The following is a 27,303-nucleotide window of genomic DNA, read 5'->3' as shown; positions in this document are numbered from 1 at the left end:
GACATGAGTTCCTAGCCAGAGTCATCTAGATTGCATTCTTTTTCTTCAGAGTCTCAGGCTGGGCAAGAGCTAAAAAAAGGGAAGGGGACACCCTTGTCCAGCCCAAGATTATGAAGAAGAGCAGGAAATGTTGAGAAGAACCAGGGCATATTAATCTTTAAAATAAAATGGAGTTTTTTTTTGGGGGGTGGGGCTAGCAATTGCTGAAGGTGGGGAGGAAAGATGGTAAGTTCAAAGTACCCAAACAAGAACTGAGAGGGCATAAATCTGTACTGGAACTATTTAAAGTGTTTTTTAAATATAGAATTGTTTCTAAATGTCCTGCTATCCGAACACAATGTGTTTTCAGGAAATGGTTTGTTAGGTGAATGGATGCAGAGCGATTCAATGATCTCCATTGGTTTCGGATATCTGAATCTGTGGTGTGCACAGGGAGTGAATTTTTTTTATAACGAATGTTTGATAGTGGGACCTGCATGTATATGGAATTGCCTATGGAAATTATTTCATTTTCATTTTCATTTTCAAAGAAACGGCTTGGATTATGGGAGTGTATACTTTTTTTTAACCCTGTGATGCCATTGTTATTCCTAACTGCTGCCTGTTTTGGCTTCTTTTCCATCTTTTCTGGCTTATCTGATGTATGATTCAGCCTGGCAGGGATCGCAACTTGACTGGAATGGTGTCACATAGCAGAGTCAATCCGATTTGGGCTACATGATGTTGCAAAGGAGGGCAATGTGTTTGAACAAGAGAACATGTTTGGCAGGAGTTCCCAATACAATTACTGGAAAAGGTTGCATTGTTTGAGACGATTGATTCAACATGAATGGTGCTTCATAATTTATTAGGAATATTAACTTGATGAAACATAACTCCATCACGCATGCCCTCAAATCAGTTTTAAATAGATAGTTTGAAGAACAAAAACTACATGCAGCTGCTCATGAATATTCTGTTTCATTGAAATAGGAAATTGTTTCATGATTACAAAGTATCAAAGCACTGTTATGCATTTAAATAACAGCCACAGGTCCTGATTTATTACTGGATGTGATGAATATGGACTCCACTTTTACACATGGTTATGGCAGTCATATTTACATCATGTGACTTCATTTACTGATAACCATGGAACTCTTACATACAACAGAGTGATGCACTATCAAGAGCAGAAGTTCTTGGTGGCTTTGGGCAAGGCCCAAACACATGGCCTTAGTTTGTGCCCTCAGTGTCCAGGCTGATGCCCTGGAGAAGCAGCATGAAGCCGCTGGGGGACCAAGAGGCTGGATCCATCACCAGGACATCTCACATGCCAGCACAGGTCTCCAAAACTAATGTTGTCCCCGATCTTCTCCACAGGCCTTTCTTCATGCTTAAGAAGCAATGCACCTCTTATCAAGAAAATGGCAAAGGCTATGGTTTTTAATAATCCCTGGCATCCCCAAGTAGATAGGACTTTTGTTTAAAAAAGCAGATTTCCCAGATTTTCCAACTGTGCAAATTCTCCATCAGATACCCCACACTTAAAATAAAAAAGGCAAATGAACACAAAGTGTCCTCTGCTCTTGGCTTACACTGCATATCAGGGACAGCTTCTCTGTAAGATTCAGTAGGTCTTCTCTACTATACAGCAACAAGTCATTTATGAACCTGCCTTAGTTCAGCAATGTTACCTGCCTGAAGGAGAGGCGGTTGTGCCCCAAAAGAAGAATGTGTTTTAATTTGGTTTGGGCAGTATGTTTCAGGTATGGAAACTGAGTGCATTCTACATGGTATCCTTGACATGACCTGTCATTTAAGTGCTAGCCCTGTGTCAACACAAGCCAAAATGTTCTTGGGCAAACTGATTTGCAAGGCACTGTGGTGCTCCTGAGGTCACTGTAACTTGGTGGATCAGAGCCAGGAGAGTGCATCTGTCTAGAACATGTCGTTCTGAAAGGATTATCCATGCAAAGTCTTCCCAAGGTTTGGCTGCGGAAGGAAAGCTTTGGGATGGATGCACCCAGAGTGGGTTGAGGCTGATCAGCTGCTGTGTCAGTGGTGTATCTGTTGCCATGCAGGCTGACTAAAACACTAAAAGCAAAGCACCCTCTGCATTGATTTGCCTTTCCCAATCTCCTTGGAGTTTCTCAAAGTTTCTAGAGCTAAATGTCCCAGGTTCAGCTCATCCCTGCCTGTGCGAAAGAAAGAAAAACACCCATTCACAGTTTCATTAGGATCTAGCTAATCCCCACTCAAAGTTATGCTTTCCAAGGCTGCTTTTTTCCATTTCCCCAGCAGCGTCAGATGGTGGCAGGAGAAGATTCGTTCCTGAGGACCTTCCTCTTCTTATGCATGGAGATAGGCGTCTTGCCAGTGCTCCCCTGACTTCTTCAGAGAGCTGCAGAAGGAAAGGGGGAAATGGCCTCATGAAACACAGACAGCAACATTTCACAAGAGTTATCTCTTCCATACCCTACCAGTGCTGCTGTCTGTCATGTCCTCTAAATCTGGGTCACAGCATTGCCCTGACTGAGGGGGATTCAGACTTGGACACGTCACAGGTTGCCCGACTTGGGGAGGGAAAACTTCGGAAGCCCCTTCTGTATCCTCCTGGCTTAAGGATGTGGCTCTCCCATCATCCTCAGACCCCAAGGCTAACTTCCCTGGAGCTTCTGCTGCTCCACAGCCAGGAACATGTGATCACAGACAGTGGCGTAGCGTGGGGGGTGCCAGGGGTGCCGGCCGCACCGGGCGCAACATCTGGGGGGGGGCGCGCTCGCTGCCTCCGGAGTCGCCGAACAGCCTCGGGCGCAGGCTGTAGCGGAGCCGCATGTCTCGCGGAACCGCCGAGCTGTGCGCGCGTCCGGGCTGAAGGCGCCCGGCAGGCAGCGGCTCTCAGCGCTCGCCGCGGAGGACGCGCCAGGCAGCCCCTCTTCACAGCCCCGCCTCCGCCGGTGCTGCTGCAGCTGCTGGGCAGTTGCATTTTCCTCGCCTCTCTGCCCCCTCCTCCTCCGGGCAAGCAGCGTCGTTTGGGCGGCAGCGCCAGCGGCAACTCGCGGGTTAGGGGGGGGGCGCAAATTACTTGCCTTGCCCCGGGTTAGGGGGCGCAAATTACTTGCGTTGCCCCGGGTGCTGAGAACTCACGCTACGCCGCTGATCACAGAGCCAACTTTGCAACCTTTAAGGATTGCTTAATGTTCCAGAGGGGTTCCTTGACAGTCATTTTTAACCTTGCTGAGACATCTTTCACAGGGTTGCAAGTGGGACCCACTGAAAGCTGTTCAGGCAATTGCCCTGACTGGAATAAGCTGTTTATTGCTTCCACTTTACATGTAGGCTCCAAGCCCAGTAGGATTTCCCCCACTTGATTCCCCACTCCCCAATTGATCCTACCACACTGATCCTCCTTCAGTTAATTGACACTTACTGCAATATATCTGCAAAAGCCGTGAGCAGGGGCTTGCATTGGTACTCAATGCCATGCTTGGCACAGAGGGATTTCACCAGAGGAGCGACCTTCCAATAATTGTGGCGAGGCATCGTTGGGAAAAGGCTGTGATGAAAAGAGGGATAAATGGGGTCAAGCAGCTAGCAGAGAACCTTACGTGAGCCAAAATCATCCCAGTCCTGCCCAGTTCAGCCTTCCATGAACTGGTGCTCTCCAGATGTTTAGGAGTACAACTTCCATCAGCCCCAGATAACGTGGCTGTGTATCATGCAAGTGTCCCAGAAAAACAGGGACATCCCATTTTTTATCATGAGAGAATGGCGGCCATTTTGGCTGCTATGCTCTTGCATGATTTTGCGGCATGATTTACCCCTTTAAAAAAGCACTTTTTCTGGAGTCGTGATCTTACACTGTGCCCCAGAACACACATTTTTGGGTACTGTGCCCGGTAAAAGTGGTTTTGTTTTGTTTTTTGAGGGGGGGCAGAACTGTGGAGCAAAATCACATGATGTAACATTCAGGATTTGGGGGTGGTCCATTAGTTCTATTAGGGGCTCTCCCACATACATTCATAAAAGAGTATGTTTTTACTCACTGGTGCTCAATCTGGAAGTTTAGGTGTCCTGTGTACCAGTCATTGAACAGGGATTGATCCACATTACACGTTGCTGCAAGCTGAGTGAGAAAGAGGAATGTGCATTTTCAACACACCATATTCCTTCATTTAACCTTTGTTGTACTGCATACTACTGTTTTTAATTGCTCTTTGTGGGTTTCCTTTAATTGTTGGTACCACATGTGAGGCCACTAAAAAAAACTTCTGAATCAGAACTCAACAACTGCATCTGTGCTGTGTGACCATGATGAAAATAGGCTATAATCACGAGTGGAGAACTATGTACACTGTGGAATTTTGGTGCATGCACTGCTGAAGAGGCAAGTTGTTTTTCAACTGGAAAGTGTGTTTTCTCTGTAGCAGGTTGAAGAAACTTCAGAGAAACTTTGGACTCTTTCCCATGTTCCTCTGTTATTTCCACTATATTATTGGTGACCTCAGAGTGCACCAAATAGATCTATTTAAGCACTATAAAAGCAGCATTAAGAGCCACTGATCAACACACAATTTTCTTATACAAGAAGGAAAATAACTTTTATAGTGAATTAATTGCACTGGGAAGTAGGAATAGGTGAATCTGCCAATTTTGGTTTCTTTCTGTTTCTTATTTTCTCACTCTTAAGTTCAATTTCCTCTATTTCCACATCAGTTTGTGATTTTTATTTTGAAAAAGTCCTCATGGACATTCACCAGCATTTTAATACAAATTTCTCTTAATATTCACATTTGTATGCAATTCTACTTAATATACACATTTTGCAATGCAATTTCCTGTAATATGATGCAGTTTTGTATGTTATTTTCATGAACACCTGCCTTTTAATGGACACTTTTATCCCAGTAAATCCACTTTTGTAACCATTATTCGGCGGGAGAACTGCATTGAAAAATTCAGAAAAGTGTGGATTTTGAAAGATGACTTTTTTGGTTTTCCTATTGTTTCAGAAAATGCAAATTAGGTAGGTTAACTTGAAATGTGAACTGAATAGAGGGCAAAGGTTAATTTAATTCATCTGATTATAGTCTTCCTTCTTCCCACTCCCCATTTTATGAAGAGTACCCACTCTGGGATCCCACAGCTAATTCTCCCCTGGCCTCCTCACTGGCCCAAATAGGACTAATTTAACCAGCTAGCCCTAGTGATCATCTAATGTTAATTGGATGGATTTTCCCCTAAATTGATTTTTGAACTTTGAATTCATTGTCATTCTCGCTTTTATACTGTATTTTATGCTGGGTTTTTTGTATCACAATTAAGTGTTTTAAATTTGTTGTTAGCCATCCTGAGCCCAGTTTCTGAACCAGGAAGGGCAGGATATAAATAAAAATTTATTTATTTATTTATTTATTTATTTATTTATTTATTTATTTATTTATTTATTTATTTATTTATTTATACTACTATTATTATTAGCTGTATGGGGAAACCACAACATAAAGATTTGGCATTTGCTTAGCCTTAGGGAGCAAGCAAGATGATAAATAACTGGCTATTAAGAAACAGGATTAGTACCACAAGCTATCCTTCCCTCTTGTCCACACTTTCTCCTTCTCTGCTTGCGTCAGGTCAGAAAACAAAGTTAATCTGGCATTAGTGTCTCTATGATCTTCTGATCTCTATCTTTATTGGCTAAATTATGGGCCTTAGTAGACAATGGAAAGGAAGGATTTGCAATGCAGTCTGTAGGGCTGGGTGTTGTCAGCTTTCCAACATTGCGATGTATCACCAGCCAACTATCACAATACAGTGGTATCTCGGTTGTCGAATGTAATCTGTTCTGGAAGATTGTTCAACTTCCGAAACGTTTGACAACCGAGGTGCAATAGGCGGGCAAAACCCATTGAAAAAATGGAGAAACGTGCCTCAGAAGCTGTTCAACTTCCGAGGCACGTTCAAAAACGGAAGCATTCACTTCCAGGTTGTCGGCATTCAAAAGCCAAAATGTTCGACTTTCGAAGTGTTCAACAACTGAGGTATCACTGCATAGTGATACATCACGATGTTGAAAAGCAGAGGAACAAGTTGCAATGGTCCCAGCCCCACGAGGCACCAGGGTGAAACTGCCTCAGCTCCCTCAGTGGGAGCGGCGGCAATTTCACCCAGGTGCCTCACAGGGTGCCTCCTAACAGTTTCTTCTGCCAGGTGCTGGCAGAAGACAGAGTCAGGTGCAGGCAAGCCCCACCCATGATATACTGCCAGGTGAAGGCGCCATCGCACTCTGGCTCCCAAACCAGTCCTAGGTGATGTATCGATACATTGCCCAGGCCAGCAGCCTGTACCATTATATAGTAGTAATAGTAATAATAATAATAGTAGTAGTAGTAGTAATAATAATAATAATAATAATAATAATAATAATAATAATAATAATTTACTATTTATACCCTGCTCATCTGACTTCCCCAGCTACTCTGGGAGGCTGCAGAATGATGGGGGGTGGAGACGCTCCTTTAGGTATACTGGGCCAAGGCCGTTTTGGTGACTTGCAACTTACAGGTAACTTGTAACTTACATGCATTTAACTTGTGCACATTCAGCTTTATGTCCTTCCATATATATATATATATATATATATATATATATATATATATTTGCTTTCGTAGATTTTCACGGGTACAGGAATGCAGGTTTTGGTGTCTTCGGGTGTCTTCCCGTGTAAGAGTTGGGGTGTCTAGGCGACGTTTCGACGAGGTCTCACTCGTCATCTTCAGGCTGGTGCTTTCGGCTTCTTGTTCCTGGAACAGAGCAGGATCTCAGTGTTTGAGTTCCTATAAATACTGTTGAGGGGGTGTGGTGTATAGCCTCCAACGTTCTGGGCAGAGAGGAAGTTCCCAGGTTAGTGTGCCTTTTCTTCTTTTGTTCTTTAATTACTTGAGGGATATCTTGAGTGATTTCTTGAGTGATATCACTCAAGAAATCACTCAAGATATCCCTCAAGTAATTAAAGAACAAAAGAAGAAAAGGCACACTAACCTGGGAACTTCCTCTCTGCCCAGAACGTTGGAGGCTATACACCACACCCCCTCAACAGTAATTATAGGAACTCAAACACTGAGATCCTGCTCTGTTCCAGGAACAAGAAGCCGAAAGCACCAGCCTGAAGATGACGAGTGAGACCTCGTCGAAACGTCGCCTAGACACCCCAACTCTTACACGGGAAGACACCCGAAGACACCAAAACCTGCATATATATATATATATATATATATATATATATATATATATATATATTTCAAAAAGGGGTAGAAAGAAGGTGGACATCCGGGCGGGGGGGGGGGGACTTTGTCAATTCCACCAGTCATTGCACCCAATCTGTTTTGACAATACACGATTTTGGCTTTATGCACAATCCCTGGACCATAACCCCTGGAAACATTGAGAGTTGCCCGTATTATTAATATTAACCCACCCTTCATCTAAGGTTCCAGGGCAGGTTACAACAATATACAATACTAAGAGTGGACTTCAGCATGATGCTCTTCCAAACATTCTGTTTGCACAAGCATTGCGGCTTGCCAAATGGAATAACCTCCCCTCTTCTCCAGCCCACTGTTCCCAGCCCCCTTGAGCCAATTTCAGGAGGGGTGGGGTGGGGTGGGTGGAATGGGAAAGCCCCATTGCACAAGCCAAAATCCTTGTGCAGGGCTTTAGTTGATGTGGTTCGTTAGGTGTCTCCTTCCCTGTGCCCAAATATATTCAGGAATGAGCTTGTTATACGAAAGAAAGATGAAGATAAAAGCAGTAGTTATCTTACCTGGGCAGACACCCAGTCTAAATTCTGGTCATAGTTAATGTTCATTGGAATGTGGTTCATCTGCGAGATCCAGAGAAACCAAGAGCTTTCTAGGAACCTAGACAGACAAGCAACAACGCTAACAACCACCATTCAGATAAGCTAAAGGTAAACACATAGAGGCCACAAACCTTCTTTTTATTTTGCTTTGAAATCACTAGATCAGGGATGGGAAACCAGTAACCCACCACATGCTGTTGGACTCTAACACCCATGAGCCTCAACTAGCATGGAATGATGGGAGTTGAAGTCCAGGAACATCCAGAGGCCCGCTGGTTTCTCAACCCTACATGAGACCAAAAGCCATTTCGAGCAGGGGTTTCCGAACAGTTGTCCATAAGCTTCAATCAGGTGGTTTGCAAAATGACTGTAAAAATGAAATTAAAAACCATTCGACATCTCACACAGTGTATTACAATTACTACAACAGGCAGAATATTCATTAAGTGGTCCTTGAAGACACTCAACAATTTTCAATTGGTCCATGGGTGACTCCGGGGGCATCTAGAAACCACCTGTTTAGAGTAACCACTAGAGGAGGCACAGTTTCTCTTGTGAGGCACCTTCCTGGGCTGCTTTTGTGTCATTGTGGCATGAGGCTTTGACATATGTAGGAGCCAGTTTCTACATGAAGAGAGCATGTATTCTGAACACACAGCTCATAAATTAAGGAAAGCCTGTAGAGCAGAAAAAGCAGAAGCCAGAAGAACTATTACCTGGCCAACCAGTAGTATGCCATGAAGGTCTTAAATCCCATTAAAGGAACATACATGAGACAGACGCGGACATAGTAAAGCATCATGAAAGCAAACTCCTGCCAAAGGGGGGGAAATAGGTTAGAAAACAGTTGCCAGGTCCTTCATTTCAGATCTACTAACTGTATGCAACAACTATGGAGAACACAAAGGCCATAACAAAATATGGATGAAGAGCACTGTTTGCATGCATGAGAACATCCAGGGATTTTGTCATGAAAAAAGGAAAGGGCATGAAGGGGATCAGTAATGGTCAAGATGGGACAAGACTGAATCTGATGGGCCAGGTAGATTTTCTACAGGAAGCTACATTTCTCTTCAAAGTGAAAAGAATTCCCAGAATAATTCATTGAAGGGATTTTTATCCCTCTCATCTGCTGATGACACCCAAGCTTTTTGTTAGGAGGGTCTTCAAATCAGAGATCCCAGGGAAGCTCACTAATCTCAGGCTCAGATACAAGATTCAGAGGTTGTTTAGGGAAGCTTTTAATGTTTAATAGACTATTGTATTTTAAGATTTTGTTGGAAGCCGCCCAGAGTGGCTGGGTATAAATAATTTATTATTATTATTATTATTATTATTATTATTATTATTATTATTATTATTATCTTCAGGCACCAGAAGTTCTTCTCAAGCTCAGATAAAACTCAAAGCCAGAGAAGAATTCCCATATTTTCACCCACCCTCCCCACCAGCCTCCAAATCTTCCCACTTCCCCCTAAAGCAGGGGTCAGCAACCTTTTTCAGCCATGGGCCGGTCCACTGTCCCTCAGATCATGTGGTGGGCCGGACTGTTTTTGGGGTGGCGGGAATGAACAAATTCCTATGCCCCACAAATAACCCAGAGATGCATTTTAAATAAAAGGACACATTCTACTCATGTAAAAACTGTCACGGCTAAAATGGCCGCTGTTTCTTTAATGCGAATAAAGCTGGGTCAGCATGACTCAGCGGTCTGCACCAAGTTGTATATATAAGTGAGAAATGTTAGTTTGTTGCTGTGGCTGGTGTTTGGGTTGGTTGGTGCTGGTGTGTATTCTTATTCAGTCGTGTTTTGCACAAAGACTTTTAAGAATAAAACTCCTCAAGGATATTCTCGTGGACTCTTTTTGTGCTGACAAGGGTCCGAGGACCAGGCTGAGGAGACAAAGGGAGGTCAGAACCCTTTCCTTCTTTTTTTTGCTTTTAGCACCAGAGAGCGAAAGGAAGTGTCAGGACCCCACCTTTCTCCTCGCTCCCTGCATACTGCCACTGTTCCTGCTCTGTCTTATACCCGTCCCCAAACAGACTTATCCAGAGGAGAAACCACTGCAAATATGCAGGTGACTTACCAGCCAATTTTTCCTTAGAAATGCGAAACGCAATACAGCAAACTGGACGTATAAAACGAAGGTCAACGGAGCTAAGACTAGTGAAATCAGAAAACAAGAACATTACAAAGATGTAAATCACCCAAACTCAATACAGCCTATCTATCTATCCATCTCTGGTCATACTGGCCAAATAGTAGTAGTAATAGTAGTAAATAATAATAATAATAATAATAATAATAATAATAATAATAATACAATAACAATATCTTAAAATAGAATTCCATATTTTCATCAAATCATCCATCTAAAACTTTTGTCAAAAAAATTTATGCCACCCAATAATAATGCCATTGTTCTCATCCACAAGGCATGGCTTTACTAAAGGTTGCAATTTCCAGATCCATACTCCTGAGGTCCATCTCCTGGAGCCTTCTGGCGGTTCCCTCACTATGATAACCAAGATTATAGGGAACCAGGCAGAGGGCCTTCTTGGTAGTGGCGCCCTCCCTGTGGAACGTCGTCCCATCAGATGTCAAGGAAACAAACATCTATTTGACTTTTAGAAGACATCTGAAGGCAACCCTGTTTAAGGAAGTTTTTAATGTTTGATGTTTTATCGTGTTTTAATATTCTGTTGGGAGCTGCCCAGAGTAGCTGGAGAAACCCAGCCAGATGGGCGGGGTATAAATAATATATTATTATTATAATTATAATAAAATGGCAGGGACACTCACGGGCAAAGTATATGTGCTGGTGCTGGTAAGGCATGTATTTCTTTTTCTTCTTGCCAAGCTGCAGATGGAGAGGAGAAGCAACATGGTTAAGCTGACAACCATATATAAACTTTCTGAGTGCCAACTTCCATTCATTACAATAGGGATCCTTGTGTTAGCTCTAATGAGTACAATTGGGGAGGAGACATTATACATAGTAGGGTCTTCTCAGTGATGGCACCCTATTTTGGGAGCCTACAGGCCAGAGGTTCTCCACCATTGAGCCCACCAGGCCTCAGAGGTTGGCTTGTTAAGCAGTTCTGGGCAAACCTCAAAGCACGTGACGTGTCATCCTTACGACTTCGCAGCTGTGGCTTGAATCCAGGGACACAAAGGAAGAATCTTTCTTCCTTCAGCCACAGCTGAAACTTTAAATCACCTGCTGTCACCTGCCATCAGGTGACCAACAGCTTGGCCTGTCAAAGGGATATGTGGAGGGATGGCCAGAAGGCTCTATCCATTTCTGCACTCCCACTCCAGCCTGTCATGAGCAGAACAGATGCCATCTAGAAATAAGGAAAATAAGAAACTAATCTAATGGTATAAACAGCCCATCAACAACATGAGCTGCAGGAAGGAGCACTAAAGCTGTGTCCTGGAGATGGCATGCTTCCTTTCTTCCCAGGTTGCTCACTAAGAGTATGGATTCTGTTAACATGGTGTTCCCTTTTCTATGATTTGAGTCACTCCCAGGTCTTCTGCTCACCTCCACAGAGAGTGCCTTTCCCAGGCTGAACAAAAATGGGTGCATATTGAGATCAGGGTCCTTGCGGAAGCAGTTGGGTTTGGCATGATGCTGGTTATGCATATAGTTCCATTGGCTTGGTGGTCCACCCTTCATACATAATGAAAACACACACATATATACCATTAATTCGTGGGTAGAGCTACATACTGTACTCATTCCTGCTGTATAAAGATTGCACAATATAAGAGATTAATAAATCTAGGTGTATACATTTGCTCAACTACAGCTGATTTAAAACAAAACCAAAAACGGGGGCACACGATACAACTTTACCATCCTGTACCCTCCCATTTCCTACCATCACATATGAGTTCATCTCCTGCCATGTTAAGTTCTGCTATTAAGTTCTGATATTTCAATCTAAAGGCAAGCGTTCAAAATTCACTCTCTGATCCTAAAAAATAATGTGTGTGAGGGAGGAAAACACCCTCCCCCATTGTTGTTGTTTATTCGATTTATATACCTCCCTTTATCAGAAGATCCCAGAGCAGCGTACAACATTAAAAACACATTGCATTACATTGTTTCACTTTGGAAGTAAGAAGGATGTGCCATCTATCTCACTCAGCTGAATGTATGTCCTTACAGAAGACTCCAGATCTGTAATGGCTCTCTTCACGTCAGAAGAGCATCTCCCTGGCCTGGCCTACTGCCAACTCACTCACTGCTAGGCCTAGATGGCTGTGTGCTCCCTGGATCCTGCAAGTTTTTAAATATAAGCCAGACCAGCTTCCTGTGTTGAGGTGATCGACTGGCTGACGGGCCATTAAGGGAAACAAAGGAAAGGGGCTCTATGCGAGACAGCAAACTCATGGTTAGTTGGAAGGACAAGGCCTGAGTTTAGAGTGGAGTTTGCAGTGATATGACCTAGAAGCAAAGCAGCAAGGAGAGAGAGAGAGCCATGCTGAATCCAAGGCTGTGGCTATGGAAGAAACAAGACCCTCTTGTGATGCTAATGCTGTGAACCCCTCCATTGTAGACTCAGGTTATAGATACATGTGTGCAAATAAACCATATATCCTAAAGACAACACAGTCTCTGTTGTGCCTCATTTCCAAATGGAAACATGAACCCTGAGTAAGCGCCTGAAATCACTGGAATCTTGCACCGCTCAGAGATTAGGGTGGCATGAAACAGTGTATTCTATTGGCCAAAGACTCTTGTAAAATTTTAAGACGCTATCTATGTTACAGAGAAACGTAGTGCTTATTTAGTACCTTGACTTTATTTGTTCTTTACGTCCTAGTGAACCAGGATCCACTGCTAAGTAGTACCCAAATTATTCTTTAGCCATGATGAACTGAGGTATTCTAAAGAGCCCCCTTACTCCCAAAGTGAGGGGAAAGAGTTGCCATAGTCCTTCACCAGAGTCTTTTAGCCCCAACAGCTGGTGTTGTGTAGCAAGCTGTTCAAATCTCACCAAAATCATGAAGCCACTAAGCCTTAAACCATGCTTTTCATCACTTTGCCCCCTGAGTATGGACTGAGGCAATACTAATAGAGTTGTTGTAGGAATGAGTGAGATCCCATATCTGAAGCACACTGAATGCTTGAAACATCATATCATCAATGCTATTTTCATTATCCTTGTTATCATCACACCAGACAAGCCCAAGAAATGATCCTTCTTCCCCCAGTGAAGTGCAAAGAGGGCACTGCTATTGGGACATTGTCATTGTATCCATTTGCATATCATTTTACCTTACATATTCCCATCACAATGAAGTGAAATGGTCTGTTCCACTTGGCCTTCTGAAAGACTGAAAGATGCCCAAGATCATGTTGTAAAAATGCATACTGGATCTGGAAGGCAAAAAGCAACGCTAGGACAATGTGATGCAGTATGGCACCATATATTTGAGAAATGGTGAAGAATTCTGCTACTGCTTTACACGATAAACTCAGGAGCATCAGTGCTAATTTATTGACCAGAATGCCAACAAAGAGGCTGAAATTCCACTGACACAATAAAATCCCAGCATTGTGGCTAGGGAGAATGCTATGAATCATAAAGCAGTTCATTGATCCTGGAGGTGCTGAGAAACACCCCAGAGATCTTCATGACACAAATACATTACCTGTGCAATGGTGAACAGTGCCACACCAACAAGAAAGGGCACCCAAGATACTCCAAAATACCAGATAGTCAGCCAGGATGCAGTATCTAGCAGGAAAGCATGCAGAAACATGAAGCCGAAGAAGAGAAAACGAGGTTGTAGGAGTCCCATCCTCTTCACTGTGGTGCGCAGCTCATGAAAATCATTGACCAGCATTGCCTGTGAGAGGTGCCTAAAGTTAATATCTCTTATCTGTGGTTATATATGATGCAGACTGCGTGTGGAACAGACTTACTCACAGAAACATACTCTGGAAGGCACCCAGTCAGCAGGGGGACTGTGAGACCAGGGGATCTCCTTTAGCTCAGTGTCTAACCAGGGACAGGTTAAAAAAGCAAACAATCCCATCTCCACTATCTCCCCATCTTCATTTCAGTGAGGGATGAAGAGGAAGCTGTACCAGGCAGGTTCTCCATAGGGGTAGGCGTCTTTGTAGCTTGGATTGTCTGCAAAAGGACAGCTGGCTACATTCTAATAATTTGAAATACTGAGCTTCTGCAGCATCATGAAAAATCACATGCCCAGTGTGTGTTTTCTATTCTTCAGTGATCTCTGGGACACAATTACTTAAGATGTTGAGAGCAAGGTTATAGGGTCACAAAGGGAGTCCTACACCCAGTTAGGTGCCACAACTAGAACATGTGCTAAGCATGTTACAGAATTGTAGTTGCAAGCTACTGTTTATTTCCTGTATTTGTTATATACAGCATTATTCCTACCATTAGGCAGAGTTGGTGAGGCAGGGCAGTACCAGACCCCAGTATTTCCTCCTAAGTCCCCCAGCAACTCCCCTTTATCAGAAGACAAAACTGTGTATGTCATGCAGCCTACTCTCTGCCCCTTAAGATAGCCTTGCGGAGGCCACAGGTCACAGGTGTGAAGATGGGCACTGTCCTGACACCAGCATCACCAGCACTGAAGCTATGGGTCAGATTCCAGACCAGCAATATTCAGTATGTGTAATGGAGAGGGTGCCATCTTATCCTTCCTCCCAGGCAGCAAAATGTCTTGAGGCTGGCCACACCACATATCCTTAAAAGAAAGTTGCGAGGGAAACTCACATTTTTGGTTGGTTCACAGCTGGGTTGATCAGGTGCCAGCTCCCCAATTAGTAGGGGGCTCAGGTATTTCTTGACTAAGTCCTCATCCTTGTGGAAAGCGGTGAAAGCATCCTAAAACCACAGAGAGAACAAAATAGGGTGTAAAACGGAGGAGGCTGCTATGCTGAAGTGATGGAGCTGATATTCTGGGAAGTTTGTTTTGAGCTCCGCAACAAATGATACAAGGTGCTGGCTGGTTCTCTTCCTTGAGGGCCGATAGTCTCAGTGATGCAGGCTGATGGGTGATTTTGGAATTACAGTTCATTGGACAGATGGGATTGGGAGTCAAGAGTGCGGAGGGAGGTACAATCAGGGTTTTTTATTTAAAAAAAAAACAGTCAAGTGGTGTATAATTTTTATTAAATAAATAAATACAAATTCTGAACAAGGAAGGAGATACGACTTGACATTTGGAAGGGGAAGTAACAGGACCTCTGTGGGCCAGTGAGCGGTGGGGGGAGAAGCAGCAGTAAAATGAGGGGGAGGAACTGTTGTGAAAGACTGAGAGAAATGAGAATGGAGGTAAAGTAGGTGAAAAAAATAAAGAGAAGCTTAAGAAAGGACAACATACTGAGAATTTTGCCGGGGGGATGTGTAACTTTGGGCAATTCCCTCTTGCAGATGTATGATGAAAGAAAATCCCAGTGACACATTTGGGAGTGACATACATTTCACCCGTTCACTGTTAAGTCAAATAAGGCACATATGAAGGCCACTCCATACAGAATTTCCCCGCTGGTTCTGGTTCTCATTAGTGGTTCCCCACACAATTCTCTCCCCCCCCCCACTTGAGTTTCCTGAGTTTGCTGATACCTCCCTCTGTCAAGTGTGGGTGTGCTGCTGTTATCATTCCGTAAGTCCAAGCACTCCAAGACTAGGGTAAAGATAACAGTTGGGAAATGCTTTTTTTTCTTCTGCATTCCCTTGGGGACATTTGTTTCTGGGCTGGCATATCAGCAATAGTTAGGGCCAGAGCCACACCATTCTGTCTCTGACTCTCTCTTAAAGGTGAAACAGGGAAATGTCCAGGGAAGTAATGAGGGGTGCTGGCTATCTCAAGATTATCACACACACCCTACACTATACTCTTTTGATCTTATTCTATCTCAAACAAAGTCAGAACTGGGTGTGGATGGATCCATTAAAGGAGGGCTGTCTAAAACCCCCTCTCCCCACCACCCAAAGTAAGACCACTAACTCCAGCTTCTAAAATTAACCAGCTGCATTTTTGCACTCTCACACCTGAACATCCAGCAGAGGCGGATTTAAGGGAGTGAAACTTTTCCTCCAAAGAAAGCAGCACAGGGAGAGTTTCCTCGCCTTCTTTGTACCAGGCTCTTCTGCCAACTCTGTGAATGTGAGTATTTGTGTCCTCTGGATAGTCAAACTGAATGACCGAATTCACAGCAGGGAAATCAAGCCCCCGAGCCGCAAGATCCGTAGCAAAGACAACTGCTGTTTTTTTGCCACAAAATCAGTGGGGTCGAAGATGGCAAAAGACTCTAAACAAATACTGAACCTCTTTACAGCTTGAAAAAAATACAATACTTTTCTTATTCAGATGACTTCTCAAAAAGGAGTACAGCATATTGATTTTCTCGTGCAGTTCACAAGCAACATAGTTCTGTTTCAAAGTTGCTGGGGTAGTGAACTTTGCCTTCTGGTGTACCCAGATATATGCTGGGTCTCTCAAGCTCAGCCAAGCCAGGTCCTCCACTGATTTGGTTTGCATGGCTGAGAAAAGCAGAGTCTGGTGCAATGCTGGGAAGACCCCAGAAGCCAGAGATCTAGTTAGGGCATTTCCTCATGTGCTGTGACGAGAGTCTTGTTGTGGGAGTTTGTGCATGACTAACTGTCATGGTCCTGTGTGGCTGTGGCGCTCTGCATTTGGGAATTGTGTGGAGGAGAATATCTCTTTCAGGGGACTTAGATTTTCTTCTCCATTCCGGCTTGCCCTGCCCTGTGGACTGCAAGTGAACTGCTTTCAACCTTCCCACTTGGCCTGAGTGAAAGGAACTTAAACACGAGGACTACTAATGGTCACATTCTTCATCTTTTCTACCCTCCTCAAAGACGCAGAGGGAAAAAGACAACCTGATGACTTCTGGTTTAAATTGTTTTGGAAGCTATTCAGATAAATGGTTGGAGGGGAGTTGTAGCAACAATTATTGGTCATAATAGCTCAATTGTCCCTAAACATGATGAACAGGTTGCAATTAGTCCTTTTCTTCTAGAGAAAGGGTGCCAGCACTCACCATGAAGTTGTTAAGCAGGTGCCACATTTTTAATTAGTGGTTTTCTTCTAGAAAAAGGTTAAATACACTTGAGTACCCACAAAAAAAGATGCACTGGTGGCAACCATTTTTGATGCTGGCATCTGAGGAGCATCAGTCAGTGACAGACTTGTTCTGTGCACCATAACTCAAATCTAAAAACTCTTAAAAGTTCTACTCCCTCTGGAGTAGAAATCATATATCAAACAGATGGAAAGCTCTTTAATCTGAGCAGGCTGAAAGCAAAGAGTAAGGTTACCCAAACTTCTGTCATAGAGCTTCAGTATACTGATGACAGCGTTGGGTGTGCACACTCAGAGGATGACCTCGAAACCATCCTAAATATCTTCACATAAACTTACAAAAAGCTTGGCCTATTGCTCAACATCCAAAAATAAAAAACCAAAGTGCTGCACCAACAAGCACAAAACAACCCCTCTGTGGCACCACAAATCCAACTCAATGGTGCAACATTGGAAAATATTGATCACTTCACCTACCTGGGCAGTTATCTTTCCACAAGAACCAACATTGATGTCAAAACCAGCATCGCCTGAGCTCTGTGAGTGCAGCTTTCTCCCAAATGAAGTGCAGAGTGTTTGAGGACTGGGACATTCACAGGGAAACCAAAATGCTTGTTTACAAAGCTATTTTACTACCAGCCTTACTGTATGCTTGTGAAACATGGACCACTTATAAACGCTATCTCCAACTCCTTCGAAATATTCCATCAACAGTATAGCTGAAAAATTGTACACGTCAACTGGGAAGACGGGCAAACTAATGCCAGTGTACTAGAAGAAGCAAAGATCACCAGAGTCGAAGCAACGATCCTTCAACATTAACTTTGTTGGACTGGTCATGTTGTTCAGATGCCTGATTATCATTTTCCAAAGCAACTACTCTATTCCGAACTTAAAATAGAAAGTGTGCTGGTGGTCAACAAAAGAGGTTTAAAGACTCTTTCAAGGCAAATCTTTAAAAATGTAGTATAAACACCGACAACTGGGAAACACTGGCCTGTGAGCACTCCCATTGGAGAACAGCCGTTACCAAAGGTGTCATGGGCTTTGAAGACACTCAAACTCCGGTTGCAAGGGAGAAACATGCTAAAAGGAAGGCACACTTGGCAAATCCACACCATGATCAGCTCCCTCCCTGAAACCTATGTCCCCACTGTGGAAGGACATGTGGATCCAGAATTGGCCTCCACAGTCACTTACGGACTCACTGTTAAGACCGTGTTCATGGAAGACAATCTTACTCGGCTACAAGTGATCTACAGAGGAGAAGAAGAACTCTGATCCAGCTAGACCAGCAGTGAGTCAATGTTAAGAATACATAGGCCAGAACAAGTCGTGTGGTACACCTTTTCCTCTATAAAAATGTAGAGAGCTTGCTTGCCTGCTAGTCTGAACAAGGGAACAATTGCATAGTTCCTATTTAATTCAGTGGATCATCAAGCATAGTGAGGCAATCCAAGTGTGGGCATGGTCCAATAACCAGAGTCATGAGACAAAGTCGGGTCAAACACAGCAGAGCCGTCCAAAGGTAGGCATGATTCCAAAAGCAAGACATTATTGGCAGGCACAGACAGTTTAGCGTAGGCCACAGAACAAGCTTCTAGGTTGCACATAATAATTAGATAATGATTTCTGATGTAATTGTGATGCTTAGCTTATTTCTTTGTTGCTGTTTTTTGAATAGTGTTTTATAGCGTGTAATTGTTTTATTGATGATTTGTTAATTTTGTGTTTTTGGCTGTATTTGTGACGTTCTATTATGTCATTGGTTTTTTATTGCTTGTAATCCACTTTGAGATTCATTTGAATGAAAAGCATCATAGAAATAAAAGCAATCAATCAAAGGAGATTAAGAAACATCTAGGTCATGTCCAGGTGCTATGCCATTTCCAACATGAATGCTATTTTTAGTTGTTATAATGCTCATCGTTTTAGCAACAGAAATAAACTATTAGTTATTTCTTTTGAGATTAATTTCAAAGGTGTGCTGCATACCACGAACCAAGTAAAATGTTATCAGTGCTAATTTTAATTCATCAAGGTATCCCCATTCATTTTCCTGCTTCATTGGGTTTATTTTTTTTATAAAAAAAACAAGCTGCAGATGAAAAGACATAAATTATGCCCCTTACCAAGAATGCTCAATGAAAACAAGTTTTCTTTCAAACTCACCATGTAGACCCACTAAAATGAATTTACCTAACTAGTCATGTTCATTAATTTCATTGGGTCTACCCTGAGTAAAGCTTAGCTGAATGCCACCCAAATAGCCTTTTCTTAGGCTACCCTTGATCATAGGCAGTGCTTTATGAATTTCAGCTTCACTGAAAACACCACTGAATGAATTTGGTTGGGAAGCTATTGTGAGAGCATAAGGCTGTGCAAATAGAGAAAGGTGAAATCCTAAGCATAACTTAACAAGAAACCACAATACAAAGCAGATGTTTGGCCATTAAGCTATGGTTCTTCCCAAATGCTCTGGGTCCCCAGGCCCCACTACAAGCTCTCACCGTGGCATCTTGTCCTGCATAATGGCTGATGACACGGGTTCCTCCAGGGTGTCGCAAATGGAATTGGCTGATATCATAGATCTTCCTTCGGATTACCAGCCATCTCTCCTCCTTGAATTCTCCCTTGCCTGTGCGGAGTCCTATCTCCTCCCAGGTGAAAAACTGTGGGGCACCCAAGGCAAGTTCTGGCTTTCCCACACTAGTGCCCGACTCTGGAGGCATCCTGACAGTCCACTGAGCACGTACAGCTCAGTTTTCCAGCTAACTACTCTGCTTCTACTCTGTCCAGTGGAAAGGTTGGTGCAACTGTGTCTCTGTGCTCCGCTTTTATAGAGACCTATTGTCATCAGCACACACCACCCTTTCCATTCCATTGCTCCAGGCATTTTCTTTCAGAGCCGTCCTATTTGGCTCTTCAGCAATGCTTCATAGGAGTCACCCTTCACCAGTCATGTCAGCTCATGATTCTTCTTATGAGATTCAATGAACACATTGGCATACATAACGTTTTATCCTTTGGGGCTATGCATTGTGCAAGAGCTACAGCCCATTCTAACAAAGCCTTTACCGATTGCTGTAATCCTCACCAACACTTTGAATTTCTTGAGCCACACAATGCGTGATTTCTATACCACACAATGTGTGGTTGTATGTTGTGTAATGCCAATCATACTAATTGCTAGTGATCTCTGCTCTGATACAGCCTTGAGTATTGGTCTAGAATTCCTAGGCTTTGTGATCTGCTATAGCTCTATATTGTGGTAACCTCTACTTCACAGCATTAGGCCCTCACTCTGTTCAGTCAAAAGTATTGCTTCCCTCACTTGAGTGGTAGCCCCAAAGGCAGAGATTTGGGGGAACCATAGGGACAAGTATGGTAGAGGAACAGTATATGGCTGATGGTGATACCAGCAACCTCCTCCTTGACTAAGTAGTAATGAGAATATTTTCATTTGTCCCCATCCACAATGAATACATGGCAATGTCAATAAACCACTTGACAATTTTGATTTGACAGTCTTGTTGATAACATTACTATTTTAATCCTGTGGCACAGAATCTTAGTTCTTAGGCAGGACGAACCAGATGTACAAATATAGGGCGAGGGAGCTCTGGCTTACTACCAGTACATGTGAAAAGGATCGAGGGGTCTTGGTGGACCACAAGCTTAACATGAGTCAACAGTGTGATGCAGCAGCAAAAAAGCTAATGCTCTTCTAGACTGCATCAACAGAAGTATAGTGTCCAGATCAAGGGAAGTAATAGTACCACTCTATTCTGCCATGGTCAGACCACACCTGGAATACTGTGTCCAGTTCTGGGTGCCACAATTTAAGAAGGATGTTAACAAGCTGGAATGTGTGCAGAGGAGGGCAACTAGGATGACCAAGAGTCTACAAGCTAAGCCTTATGAGGAACGGTTGAAGGAGCTGGGAATGTTTAGCCTGGAAAAGAGGAGATATGATAACCATCTTCAAATATCTGAAGGGCTGTCACATGGAGGATGGAGCAAACTTGTTTTCTCTTGCTGTGGAAGGTAGGACTCGAACCAATGGCTTCAAGATGCAGGAGATTCTGACTAGACCTATGAAAAAATATTCTGACAGTAAGAGCTGTTTGACAGTGGGACAGTCTCCCTCGGGAGGTGGTGGACTCTCCTTCCTTGGAAGTTTTTAAGCAGATGTTCGATGGCCATCTGTCATGGATGTTTTAGTTGAGATTCCTGCATTGCAGGGGGTTGGACTAGATATCCCTTTCTTTAGAGCTGAGAGCATCCCAGCCCACCTGTTTCAACTAAAGAAAGCAACAACTTAGAATAGGTCTAGATTGATCCACCCCATGTCCTGGAATGAAGACATGAGATATGAATGCTGTAAAGGCCTCAACGGACTTACAGCAAAATATTATAAAGCTTTAACAGAATTTACAATTAACATTTTGTGATTATCAGAATTGAATAGAGAGTAAAGAGGGGAAATATGAAATGCAATTTAAAAAGATATAATTTAAGGTAATCATGGACTGGGAGGGAAGGGATTCATGTGCTCGCGAGAGTGGAAGATAATGTGAAAAAATTGAGTATTTATATAAAATGGAATCTCCTTGTCAGATGTGTCCTTGTGAGCCCAAGTATCCTTTGGCCCAGGCATACCCTGTTAGCTCTGGGCCAATCTACACTGTGCCCATCTCAGTAACTGTAGTAACAATGCTGCAGACAGCATTCCCTGTTTGAGAAGGACTCACCTCCTCAGCTGAATGTCTCAGCTTCATTTTTCCTGTTTCTCCCCCCGCCCCAATTATTTTTATTAAATTGATTAATTAAATTTCCAAATTATTACAAATCAAACCAAATTAATTTAATTGAATGCAGTTTCTTAAAATCAGGTTTCCCGCTCCTGTTCCAAACATATGATTATCACCTCTACAGTGGTACCTCAGGTTAAGTACTTAATTTGTTCTGGAGGTCTGTTCTTAACCTGAAACTGTTCTTAACCTGAAGCACCACTTCAGCTAATGGGGCCTCCTGCTGCCGCCGAGCCACCGCTGCACGATTTCTGTTCTCAGCCTGAAGCAAAGTTCTTAACCTGAAGCACTATTTCTGGGTTAGCGGAGTCTGTAACCTGAAGCGTATGTAACTGAGGTACCACTGTACTTTGTTCTCTTTTGCAAACCCCAGGGAAGTTGTGATCTTCCTTCCAGGAAGCTACTATTTCCTTTTGAAATGGTGGGCACAGGAAACAAATAATAAGCAGCAAATGCTGATTCCCAATAAGGGAGTTCACAACTTTTGCATCTTGTAGATAATCCTTCTCTGTTCCTGAAATGTAGTCCTTCGAAAGGAAGATACCGGTACATTAGTATGAGGTTCACAAATAGACATTCACACTTTGCCAGAAACTCTTTGCCAAATCAAGTGTTAAGTTGTGGGCGAACATATCAGACAACACAGTGTTTCTTCCAAAGCAGCTCTTTATTTGTAAGCTGGAACAGAACTGAACTGAGGAGCTCAGTCAGCCTGCTTATATAGAGCGCCACTAAAATGCAACAGTAGCCATTTTCTGTAACTAGCCAATCACTGAACATCACTTTCGATCCTTCATTTGCATAACTATCTACAGTAGCCGCCTGCTGGCCCAGGGTGAGAACTTCAGTACATAACACCAAGGACATAAATTTGTACTATAACTAAAGTAAAGAAGGAAGAGTATGCAGAAGATTTGAAAATCAAGAATATAATTGGGACAACCAGTCAGATTTGAGGCCTGATTGACCTGCAGGGGTTTTTCTCCAAAGTGAATTGGGGATCTCTAAAGAGTTTTGGGGTGATTTGGATATTTGGATGTTTAAAAAATTCTGTAGACATCATGTCTGAAACTTAAAACATTTGTCTCCAAACTTGCAATATAATGAGAGCGGGGAGAAAGGATAGAGCTCTTTTGTGAATGAGAGGTCTAGCTTCTATCAGAGAGAATTATTTTTATCTGGGTTTTCCAGCCACACTGCTTTGGGGACTGGATGTTGAAAGTATAATATATCACCTTGTTCTGTTAATCTTTTTTAAAATTTTAATGTTATCCACAAACTGTAAGGCTGCTTTCGGAGAAAAACTGCAGCAATGTGCTGGTCCCGGGGGCTAACCGAGAGGCGAGGTCCGAGTCCCAGTCCGAGGTCAGTGGTGCAGTATGAAGGCTGTCTGTCAAAGCTGTAGCTGGGTCCAAGGCGGGAAGTCGGGTGGGATCAGGAACTCTGGCAGAAGAGCAGGTCAGGGTGCAGGCAGAAACAGGCTAGCAACAACATTGCTCCTGCAACCTGGGACTGGGGCTGACTGCCTTTATTCTGCCCCGAGGCATAGGGCGGCCCCGGTCCACAGGTGACTCGCCTCTTCTGGCCCGGAGGCGAGCACTCCTCCTGCAGGAACTTAGTTCCCTCCACCTCTCTGCCCTCAGCCTCTGCAGCTCAGGAGAGGCTGGAGGGTTACCGGACCCAGAGGCAACCTCCTCTTCCCCTAACGGGGATGAGAGTGGAGCACCTGCAGGCAATGGGTCCTCCATCACTTCAGGGGCCAGAGCAGACTCAGCTGGTGCCTGCACCTGAGGATCCAGCACAGGTGAGGACCCTTCAGGCTCAGGCCCCAGCCCCGGCTCAGCTGGTTCTGGAGGCGGGGACTCCTGTGCAGGCTGGCATTCTTCGGGTTCAGCCTCTGAGTCCGAATCCCAGGCCATCACAAGCAGCTATGCTCACAAATTTCATCTAACTCTGCCGAATATCAAAAAGTTTTAGATGGTTCTTGGGGGAGGGGGGAGTGTTTAAATTTGATAGGGGTCCAGCACAAAAACCCTTAGTCTGATTTGTCTGTAATCTGTCAGATATTTTCTACTCTAAAAGTTAATGAGCTTGGAGATAGCCCAGTCAGTAGAGCACGAGACTCTTAATCTCAGGGTCACGGGTTCAAATCCCACACTGGGCAAAGGATTCCTGCAGTGCAGGGGGTTGGACTAGATGACCCTCATGGTTCCTTCCAACTCTACAGTTCTATGGTTCTATGATTAATATTCCTGAAAATTTCATCCAATGCTGCCAAAAATATATATTTATATAGCAGTTTTTAATTTTCCCTATAATGGAGAATGGGAGTGGCAGAAAGCATTGATTTTCCCAGTTTGGAATCAGATTTGGACCTCAAGACAAACCAGTCACCCTCTGAAGCACTTCAAACCAAACCTTGCTTGTTTCCCCAAGTGCCAAAGTAGAGTCTTTACCAAATCTTGTAGGCAGTGAACACCCCTAGCAAAAAAGTTGCTATAATAGAGGATTCCTACTGCCATTCCTATTTCTAAATGTGTATTGCTGTTGATGGTATACTAAACAGCATACAGAAAAACCTGAACCCAGCTGTACAGCCGTGGTTATTCACCAACATTAAATGTACTTCTTACTAATTCTAATACAGCCTAATTGACTGTAGCCATATATGTGTTATCTATCCATTGCTGTTGGGGTTCAGCTGATTGACTACTAGAGAGGACAGGTGTGGAATAAAGTTTAAGACTGGCTTTAGGTTAACTAGGCTTAAAGAGGCACTTGCAAAGCTTTAAGAGGTGGACTGAAAAAACTGTAAACATGGTGATAAGGGGGGTTAGGTTTAAAGGAGCAGATCCATCAGAAAGACTGGAAACACCTTTGGACATTAAGCCAGTAACAGACATATATAAAGCTTCCCATAATGACCAATAATCCTTTGTTCCCATTTCCTCTCTCTCTCTTTTTTTTGAATTATAATTTTTATTAGTTTTTTTTAACATATCATTTTCAACAGTAATTAAACATACTTTTACATCTTATTCAAGTTTTTGACTTCCATCAATCCTGTCTGAAAATTTTCCAATCTAATCTCTCAGTATGCATTTCTTATCTTCCCTATTACATTTCAAACTCATAACCAATATCTCTATCTTTTTCTACTTTGTAACACTTTGTATATTTCTCCTTACAAAACCTCTTGTAGTCCTACTAGCGTAATTTGTTGATTACAGTTGCTCTTCAAATAATTCATATACTTCTTCCAATCTTCTGTAAATCTCTGGTCCCGCAGGTTTCGAATCCTTCCTGTCATTTTGTCCAATTCTGCATAGTCCATTAATTTCGTCTGCCATTCTTCTTTCGTCGGAATTTCTTCTTGTTTCTATTTCTGGGCTAACAATACTCTTGCCGCAGTTGTTGCATATAAAAACAATTTAACATCTTGCCTATTAATTTCCTGACCAATAATACCAAGTAAAAATGCTTCTGGTTTTTTAAAAAATGCATATTTCAACATCAAGGAAGTTTTTAATATGTGACATTTTAGTGTATTTTTCATCTTTGTTGGAAGCCGCCCAGAGTGGCTGGGGAAACCCAGCCAGATGGGCGGGGTACAAATAATAAATTATTATTATTATTATTATTATTATTATTATTATTATTATTATTATCTTTTTCATCTCATTATATATCATTTCCCAGAAGTTCTTTACTTTTTTACATTCCCACCACATATGATAAAATGTTCCTTCTTTTTCTTTACATTCCCAACATTTATTATTTGTGTAATATACCATCTATACATCATTTTCATCATATTCTCTTTCAAAGCATTACAGGCTGTAAATTTTATCCTTTCATTCTACAACCTTTCCCATTCTTCAAGCTGTATACTATATCCAAAGTCTTTTGCCCAATGTATCATTACCGATTTCACTTCCTTGTCCTTCAAATGCCATTCCAATGGTTTTTTATACATTTTAGACATTGTTTTACATTCATTGTTTAATATTTCTATTTCAAATTTTGATTTTTTTATCATCAAATCCTTTTTCCTTTAAATCCACGTTATATATTTCATTGACTTGGCGATAGTGCAACCAATCATTTACATATTCTTTAACCTCTTCATATGGTTTCATTTTCCATTTATTTCCTCCCCCCCCCAACAATTTCTCATAGGTAACCCAATTTTTACTCATATTTATCTTTTTCACACTCATAGCTTCTAATGGAGATAACCACCACGGTGTTTTACGTTCTAATAAGTTTTTATACCTGTCCCATACTTCATATAAAGATCTTCAAAATATGTGATTTCCAAATCCTTTATGGATTTTTGTTTTATTATACCATAGATATGCATGCCATTTCCTCTCTTGACAGTTGTAGCAGCAACCACTCAGAGCTGTGTTTTTCTGTCACTGGAGTTCGTGTTTTCTTTCCAAGAAACAAAAGCCAGACTGCCTAATCCCTGATTCTCTAGGACTTCAGCAATGCTTTGTTTAGAGTTGTTTAGAGACAAGATTCCTTAACTTTTTGACAAGTGGCCTACCTTCTCTTCTCCTTTTCTTCTTATTATACATGACTAGTACTGCTGCGATCTGATAAACAGTATTATATATGAGGGAAAACTCCACCATCTCCTTTGGGGCTTTTACTAAATCCCATCAAATATATTCAAAGTTTCTCATCAGGAGAGGATTAGGACATTCTGAAATAGCATCCCTGTAGCTTTTGGCTTCCCAAGTTGTTGTCATTATGAAGGATTTAAAATTTCGCAACAGGTCTGTGATCAGATTAATTCACAGCAACCAGCAAACAAATTCTTCAAGTCTGAACTCTTAAACATGAAGAAAAAAATCATCAGAAAAACCATAAGGAAAAGCTGCAGCTTTCAGAGGCACAGAAAAAGCTTTCCTAGAAGTCCTTAGATATTGTTAAGAGATTTATTTACAAATTACAGTGGATTATATCAGAGTAGTCCAAAAAGAGGTGTCAACTCAAATGATGTTTGTGTCCTACTGAGATGTATCGGGGGTGGGAGGTAGGTGAGACTAGACCTGACTTAGCACTGCATGCTTGGGTACTTGGTGCAGCACCAAGCCAAACTGCAGCAGCAGAGTGGGGGAATTGCTGCAGTCCACCAGGGTTTGATGTCCATCACCAGAAAACCCCTCCTTGGAGTGGGACTAGTGGGCCTCCACCCAGTGCTGGACCAATGAGACAGGCTAAAGATGTGATTGTGGTGTTCTGCTCTCTCTGCTACCTAGTGGCCTCCCTGACCAAGCTGATCAAGGTGATCCCTGGTGTGGTGCTGGAGCCGTCTGGAATGGTGAGTGACGTCAGCTTAATCTATGCTAAGGACACCTTGGGTTCGGCTTGGGATTTCATGGCTTCCAGAGCAACCATAGGGCCTCTCTCATACGGTTATCTGCACACTACACAGAGCAGGACACATACTTGATCTGGTCTTTGTGGGGAGCTGATAGACTGGAAGTTGTATGTTTTGATACTGCATCATAGTCATGGTTAGGCCATCTCTT

The 27,303-nt window shown here is 42.7% G+C and overlaps 1 protein-coding gene and 1 long non-coding RNA gene across 2 annotated transcripts in view; both read right to left on the bottom strand.

Moving 5' to 3' along the window:
- The window catches only part of LOC310699268, a 36,545-nt gene extending 15,340 nt beyond the window's left edge, over positions 1-21,205 (bottom strand). The window contains exon 1 of the long non-coding RNA XR_014522031.1: positions 20,755-21,205. This is a non-coding gene — a long non-coding RNA (uncharacterized lncRNA). The remainder of the gene's footprint in view (positions 1-20,754) is intronic.
- On the bottom strand, positions 948-19,775 carry LOC310699145 (acyl-CoA (8-3)-desaturase-like). The gene is made up of 12 exons (XM_083486795.1): positions 19,457-19,775; positions 14,612-14,722; positions 13,512-13,709; positions 13,135-13,236; positions 11,392-11,520; positions 10,647-10,704; positions 9,931-10,007; positions 8,560-8,657; positions 7,805-7,901; positions 4,029-4,108; positions 3,413-3,538; positions 948-2,383 (listed from the first exon to the last, which is right to left on the bottom strand). Exons 1-12 carry the CDS (start codon positions 19,676-19,678, stop codon positions 2,332-2,334), a joined length of 1,350 nt encoding a protein of 449 aa, XP_083342921.1. The 5' UTR covers positions 19,679-19,775; the 3' UTR covers positions 948-2,331.
- Positions 21,206-27,303: the final 6,098 nt, after the last annotated feature.

The sequence above is a fragment of the Podarcis liolepis genome, assembly GCF_965112155.1.
Source record: "Podarcis liolepis genome assembly, chromosome: 1".
Lineage (NCBI taxonomy): Eukaryota > Metazoa > Chordata > Lepidosauria > Squamata > Lacertidae > Podarcis > Podarcis liolepis.
The sequence above is the reverse complement of the archived record's forward strand: the minus strand, read 5'-3'. Positions and strand labels throughout refer to the sequence as shown.

What these genes read in the sequence shown, in the direction of transcription:
- LOC310699145 (XM_083486795.1), bottom strand. Translation starts at nt 19,678, where the DNA reads ATGCCTCCAGAGTCGGGCACTAGTGTGGGAAAGCCAGAACTTGCCTTG. An exon ending in ATGCAGGACAAGATGCCACG is followed by an intron (nt 14,723 to 19,456) that starts GTGAGAGCTTGT and finishes CTGTGGTTTTAG; the next exon opens with GATGCTTTCACCGCTTTCCA. An exon ending in CCAGCACATATACTTTGCCC is followed by an intron (nt 10,008 to 10,646) that starts GTGAGTGTCCCT and finishes TGATTTCACTAG; the next exon opens with TCTTAGCTCCGTTGACCTTC.